Source organism: Azolla caroliniana, unplaced genomic scaffold (assembly GCF_043228905.1).
Source record: "Azolla caroliniana isolate FFs.n. ecotype wild unplaced genomic scaffold, voAzoCaro1.0.p SCAF_6, whole genome shotgun sequence".
NCBI lineage: Eukaryota > Viridiplantae > Streptophyta > Polypodiopsida > Salviniales > Salviniaceae > Azolla > Azolla caroliniana.
Genome location: NW_028230441.1, coordinates 5,860,988 through 5,867,946, shown reverse-complemented (window position 1 = coordinate 5,867,946; position 6,959 = coordinate 5,860,988). Strand labels below are relative to the sequence as shown.

Sequence of the window (6,959 nt, the reverse complement as noted above, 5' to 3'; positions counted from 1 at the left end):
CAAACTTACCACTAGGGTAAGCTAATTATGAAAAAAAAAAAAAAAAGAGGGAAGAGAGAGAGAGAGAGAGAAAGTCAAAATGTGAGTTGGTGAGGGATTAGGTAAAATGTGGGTGGCCATGCACAATAATAAAACCATATATCCATAGATATACATATAGATAGATCATCTAGTACATATTATTAACTAAACTTAGATAGAGACGATAATATAAAGAGAGAGACGGAGAGGATGGTGATTTTGATGGTGATTGTGATGATAATGGTCGCGGCATCCACTATGGTGGTCATGATAAATGGCGACATGAGCAATGGTACTCCTAATGTGTCGATGCCCCAAGTGCCTTTGTTTGTGCCAATCACTGCAGGCTTCAAGCAAATGGCCTTCAGTTGCGAAATCCAAATCCCATACAACATGGGGATGACTGACCGGTTTGGGTTCGATGTTGACACTGGTGTCTACAACATGTGGGTCCTCGCTACTGACAAACCCTATCTCCCCGGAAACCCCACCCTCCCTCGGTCTGAACTCCGACTTGCGGTAATTTAAAGATATTTTTAACCTTAAATATTTACTCCTCTTGATTTGGTGAAATACCCTTAACTTCTTCTATATTTCTCTTTATTTGGTGGCATATCCGCAAATTCCACTAGGCACGTCTTCCCCCACCACCACCACCACCACCACCACCACACACACACACACACAAAAAGTGTAAAATTAACAATATAGACAAATACACACATACCCATATACATGTATAGAACATGGCATGCATGTCATGTGCTTCTCTTTGTCGTCATTTTCTACATATATGAAAACCCTTACAAGCATAAATACATGTTTACATCATGCATAATTACTGTGGTGAATGTTCATATGGTTCTCAATGTTGGTGCTTAAATAGCGAATAAATAATATGGTACAAATGTTTGTTTGGTTATTGGTTCCATTGTTTAAATAATGCATAAGTATTGTTGTTAGAACATCTTCCACATTTACATCATGCACAAAATCGCATCAATGCACAAGTTCTCCATTAAATTCCTTCAATTTACCGATATTCTCTCAAAACTGAATGTATATGGGCTTCCTCACAAAAGAGGAGAAATTATTTTATTTTATTTTTATTTATTTATTTGTTAGAAATATTTATGACCCAAAATCCAACATAAATGTTTGAATTTTCTACTAAAGAAATCCTACTGTTGAAGTAATTTCTTAAAATTTTAAATTTGTCCACTGGAAATATTAATGTGTCTTACAATATGAATAAATAAATAATTTTTCTACTGCATTCTTCCCGTTACTTTATGATATTTTCCATGATTTCTGATCCATTGATGCATGAAATAGAAAAATAATTAAACCAACTTTATCCTCTTAGATCTTTTTCGTCTATGAGATTCAATGCTTAAGAGTGGAAGACAGCAATTTGCAAGTGTCTGAGGGGAACTCGTGCTTGTTTTTTTATGTTCTTTATCATCAAATTAGGGTGTAGATTACACTAGTGGAGTGTGGCAATTCGAAGGAGACTTCTTTGTTGCTTCACCAATAACTGGCATTTGTATCATGCAAGTGTTTGGGGGTACAAATTCCACAGCCACGGCCTTGCAGCTACATATATCGAATGGCACACTCGTTAGGGCTGGGGGCAACCTACCAAGTTCAAACATTATCGATGGTGTATATGATCGTTGGGTTCATGTAAATGTAATTCATGATGCTGATCAAGGCAACATCCAAATATATATCGACCGGATTCTCCAGTACTATGAGGATAATGCTAGCTACAAAACGCATTATTTCAAATGTGGGAGTGCCTATACTCAAAGAAACCCTAGCCCTTGTCTTGAAAGTAGGTGGAAAAACATTGCTGTATGGAAAAAACCAGGTCAAGCCTTGAAAGAGGAGGTACACACAGCCATGGCTACTACAGCTGCATGCTTTCCACAATAGCATGGATGTATATATTAGTCATCCATTGTACTCTTAATTTGGGCCACATAAATATTCACTTCCTAGCATTCTAAGACTACAAATTATGCAAGTATATGCAATAACCAAGCCTCAAACATTTACATTAACAAAAAGTTTTGTTTGTTAAGTGCCAAAAGAATCCAATATTTATGATCTGGTTCTAGTTGAATTCTTTACCAGAAATATATCATCAGATGTATGTAAAAGAGTTCAAGACTAGGATATTAAAGACTGGAAATGAAACCTTTTGATTGCTCATTAAGTATTTCCATGTTTGAGAAGTTAAAAGCTTTGGGCATAAAAAGACCTGGATAGTTCCCCAATACTATAATTAGTATACACTTAGATTTTAGCATTCGGGTGAACGTGAACCAACAAACTCATTTTACAAACACAGTTCCGTTCGGTTGAAGCAAAGCTCAATCTTCATGTTTTATCATACCATCTAGAGTAAGTAATCAATCTCCACCTATAGAACACAATTCCCACTTCACCCTCGCTATCTTTTAGTTAACTCCAAATCTTGCAGCAACAAAGTGTGCTCTTTTGGGTTCAGCTGAGATACCCTTCTATCTTCACTATTTCCACTATCATCCTATTTGTAAAATGCCCTTCTAAACTTACATGTTGCTGAGGGGCCTTCAGAAGCTTTACTTCTTGAGATCACAGCAAATTTGACTTTTTATAGAATAGGTATCTTTCCGCCTATCTCTACACTCTTCATTTTCTAAACCATAATCCAAAGCTTTATCTCTTTCTGCCCTGATTTGTGCTAAGCTCTTAGGTCCCACAAATGTCAATACATGTGCCTTCGTTCCTACTTTATCATTGCATCCACGTTGACCTTTTGATTTGTTTTTCACATGTCCATATCTCCTATGTAAGTTTCCTAACTGCATTGTATCACCTTCATAATCTAACCTAAAATCGCGACGTACTCTTTTGACCTCCCTATTATACTTTCCTCTTCCATATTGATATGGCCTCTTGTGGTTCTCTCCTTTTTTCTCAATCAACACATGGTCATTCTGCTGAATTTCATAAAGATTAAGATAATCCATTTCCTCAAAATTTTCACCATCTCCATTCACAGCAATAAATTCTTTCCGAAGTAGTCTTCTTTGAATAAGATGGTCTCGAAGATCCCTACCGGCTCTTATTCTTTCTCTTTGAGAAGAGCTATCTGGCCTCCTCGTTGTTTCACACATACCACTGTCATAATCAAATTCATGAAATTGCTCAGGAACAAGGTGTCCAATCTCATATAGACATTGAGTATAATACTCTCCATCTTCTTTGTAATATTCCTCATCTTCTTTATACACAGAGCCATTGGATTCATCATGAACAGAAGGAGACACTTCCTTTGATATCTCATTCTTATCCCTGTGTTCTTCTTTTTGCAAGAAGTTTTTCTGAGAATGTGTTCTCACAAGCACATGTGGCTGGATGTTTTTTGATTCTGGCTCTTGTTGCCGATTTGTCATGGCTTCTTGCCTCAGTCTGTTGCTTAAGAGAGAATCAGCTTGTTCTTTGGAGCAAAAGAATGTTACAGAATCACCAGAAACTCGTGTTTTTTCCTTATTGATCACAGGAGAACTTTGTGCTCTAACGTAGACATTAGGAAGATTTTGTGAAGCCCCCTTCACAGAAGGAGATGAAAGATCATGAACAACTGAGCCATTCCCTTTGAAAGGTGTTGATGACTTCTCATTTATTTCCAAACCTTTGCAAATTGGAATTGGTGCAACTTGTGACTTTTGAATTAATGTTTCAACCCCTGATGAGCTATGCAGAAATGTACAATTCTCACCTCTAGCACAGTAACCACTAGAGAAGAAGTAACAAGGTCCTCTAGGTTTGCTCGATACAGTTACTGACGCAGTGTGGGATGAGGGGACTGGAGTTGTCGTAGACACCGTATTTGGTCTTCCATCCAATGGCTACATTTAAAAGAGGAAATAAAAGAATAAACTGAGATTTTTAAGGAAGGTGTAGAGAAAGGATTATCATATGGCACGTAAGTTCATTTTCTAAGCATTTAATATTGTCAAGAATTGAAAATGCAATGTATATTGATAACTTTATCAAAATTCAATCATACAATGTATGTAATGATGTCAAGAAGTGAACATTCAAAGTATAGATCATAAAATGATTGGCATAGACTACATTAAAAGGAAATTTTCTAAAAATGCAACTAATCTTTAATATTTCAGAAACATAGAGTATGCAAGTTCAATTTCTAATCTGGAGTTGTGTGGAGGGTCGAATCTACAGTCTTATTTATGGATTGTTATAGAAATCACCACATTGGATGTAATTACACTAGCTTAATTATGCTAAAAGTTCAATTTCAGACTCCAGAATCTTGTGAAGGATTGTGTGTTCACAAAAGACAACCACACTCACATAAATACGAGGTAGAGGAACAAACTTACAGGGTGCCGAAATGAGCAATTTTCCATAAGACAATTTCCAGCAAACCAAAACCAGCAATCCCGCGGGTTCATTCGAGCTGATTCACTGTGCCTGAACTCGCATGCATTCCCCTAAGGGCAATACCATCCAGCATATTAAAAATCAATATCTAAGGAAGCACTTATGTGATGACAGAAAGAATCAAGACTTGGGTTCATCCCCTGTCTCAGTGAATATCATACTCCTGGTTTTATAGAAGTTTCGTTTCCCTTTGCATACCATTGTAAACAGAATATGGAAAGCAATAATTTGAAGTTGTTATAATAGAACCAACACTTGCATAATAAAGATAATGCCGCAATACCAAATAATTTATGGAAAACCACTATTACTGGAACCTCATCCTCATTCTTCATAGAAGAGCAAAGCACTGAATGCTTAATATCTCAATCTCAGATGAAGATGCAACACAAAGCTAACACAACCACAATCAGAAAGACAAATGAGTGAAAGAGAACAACAAGAAAATAATACTCTTGAATTTGATTGATTTTGACAAATGTATGCTCTATATTCAACAAACTGCATTCATTTCCTTAATTTCTACTAAATTGCTAATATATTCTCTATATCAATAAACCTCATTCTTTAATTGATTTCTTTACTGAACTTAAAACTAAATATTTGCACTATTATTAGGACCTTATCTTCATTCTTCATAGAAGAGCAAACCTTATCTCTATCTTAGATGAAGATGCAATACAGACAAACACGCCCACAAGCACACTAATTTGCTAAAGAAATATATTCTCTATATCAATAATCTCATAATTTAATTTATTTCTTTACTGAACTTATACATAGTATGTGCAACAAATTCATAATTTCCATATTTTGCTCAATTGTTACACCATTTCTTGAAGGATGTGGAGTCTACAATAAAAAACTGTTAACAATTTTACTGATTTTATACAGAAATGCATCCTCCAATCATACGTCCAAAAACTTCATTCTTTCCAAAACATTACTGACTTTCAACAGGAATATATCCTGTCCATTCAACAAACTTCACCATGAATGTTATAGAAACTCCATAATCCTAAACATTAAAAACTTGTTACACCATTTCTTGAAGGATGTGGAGTCTACAATAAAAAACTGTTAACAATTTTACTGATTTTATACAGAAATGCATCCTCCAATCATACGTCCAAAAACTTCATTCTTTCCAAAACATTACTGACTTTCAACAGGAATATATCCTGTCCATTCAACAAACTTCACCATGAATGTTATAGAAACTCCATAATCCTAAACATTAAAAACCTACATTGTTTCTCTAGGCTTTTTCCTAATTTTCTACATAAAAGGTATGCTCTACATTCAAAAAATTATATCCGTTCCCCTAAAATTTAGTGATTTCCTGCATGCATCACCATCTAAATTCAAAACCTTCATCCTGTCCCTACATTTAGCTGATTTTTTACAAAATCATGCTCTACGTTCACAAAACTGCATCCTTTCCATGAATTTTACTAACAGTCTCTAGAAGCACGCACATTCGAGATTCTTCAAGGAAGATTAATCCACTACATATCAAAATGCTTCTCTCCATCTCAGACGTCGAAACATGAGATAGAAACGCGGGATGGAAACGTGAGATGGGAATGCGACATAAAAACTTGGCACAGCGAGAGAGAGAGAGAGAGAGAGAGAGAGAGAGAGACCAGTACCTTCTTGCAAGTGAGGGGAGACGCGAGGTAATACACACAGTCTGTGTTGCGCTTCTGTGCATCTTCGGCCATGGAAGAAGCTTGACGAGGGATCGAACAGATTTAAGATTGCATCGAGAAGAAACACGAACGGGACAGAGACAGAAAGCGGGAGAGGTTTAGGGTTTTCTTCCTGCAGGGAGTTGTAAATCTTTGGTTTACGTGAGAGAGAGAGAGAGATTAACGTCTTCTAAGACCAAATTTGACCAGGAGGTAATGGGTTCAAATCCTATATTCCACAGTGACATCTAGTAAATTTAGAGGGTATGTAGGGAGCAATAGAGAGGTGAGAAACTTGGGTTCGAAACCCCAAGTCCTAGGGCTAGTAGTGTAACAACTTACCACTATGGTAATTACGATGAAGAGAAAGACAAAGAAAATGGCTCTAATGATGTTTGCCGACCCATGAAAAAGTTGAACTAACTCCCGGTCATCGGCCGATCAATAAGCTCCTCCTCGAGTTCTTTATTGGTTTGAACATGTTACGTCTAGCCCAAGCTAGTCTAGTGACTTTCTTTTTATCGTGTAGTGGTGAGTTGCTAGACTACTAACCCTAGATCTTGGGTTCAAGACCCAACTTCCATATATATATATATATATATATATATTATTACTTTACTAGATGCTACCATGGAATGTAGGGGTTGGACTCATGACCTTTTGGTATCCACCAGGTGGCCTTACCAACACACTCTAGTGGCTCTCCCTTTTTGTATGGGCTATCTTTGTGGGGATGATCAAGCTTGAGTACCTTTGGATCAAGAGAGGGCATCGATATCCCTTAAG

At 36.6% G+C, this 6,959-nt stretch overlaps 2 protein-coding genes across 2 annotated transcripts; one reads left to right on the top strand and one right to left on the bottom strand.

Moving 5' to 3' along the window:
• The first annotated feature begins 259 nt into the window (after positions 1 to 259).
• On the top strand, positions 260 to 2,096 carry LOC147862812 (citrate-binding protein-like). Its single transcript, XM_087321081.1, has 2 exons — positions 260 to 540; positions 1,495 to 2,096. Exons 1-2 carry the CDS (start codon positions 262 to 264, stop codon positions 1,957 to 1,959), a joined length of 744 nt encoding a protein of 247 aa, XP_087177207.1. The 5' UTR covers positions 260 to 261; the 3' UTR covers positions 1,960 to 2,096.
• Positions 2,097 to 2,209: 113 nt separating this feature from the next.
• On the bottom strand, positions 2,210 to 6,337 carry LOC147862811 (uncharacterized). Its single transcript, XM_087321080.1, has 3 exons — positions 6,135 to 6,337; positions 4,422 to 4,532; positions 2,210 to 3,923 (listed from the first exon to the last, which is right to left on the bottom strand). Exons 1-3 carry the CDS (start codon positions 6,204 to 6,206, stop codon positions 2,631 to 2,633), a joined length of 1,476 nt encoding a protein of 491 aa, XP_087177206.1. The 5' UTR covers positions 6,207 to 6,337; the 3' UTR covers positions 2,210 to 2,630.
• Between the last annotated feature and the right edge of the window lie 622 nt (positions 6,338 to 6,959).

Coding starts and splice junctions, on each gene's coding strand:
- LOC147862812 (XM_087321081.1), top strand. CDS start 262: ATGGTCGCGGCATCCACTATGGTGGTCATGATAAATGGCGACATGAGC. Junction 541..1,494: donor GGTCTGAACTCCGACTTGCG/GTAATTTAAAGA, acceptor TCATCAAATTAG/GGTGTAGATTACACTAGTGG.
- LOC147862811 (XM_087321080.1), bottom strand. CDS start 6,206: ATGGCCGAAGATGCACAGAAGCGCAACACAGACTGTGTGTATTACCTC. Junction 4,533..6,134: donor CTCCCCTCACTTGCAAGAAG/GTACTGGTCTCT, acceptor TATTGCCCTTAG/GGGAATGCATGCGAGTTCAG. Junction 3,924..4,421: donor ATTGCTCATTTCGGCACCCT/GTAAGTTTGTTC, acceptor TTTTAAATGTAG/CCATTGGATGGAAGACCAAA.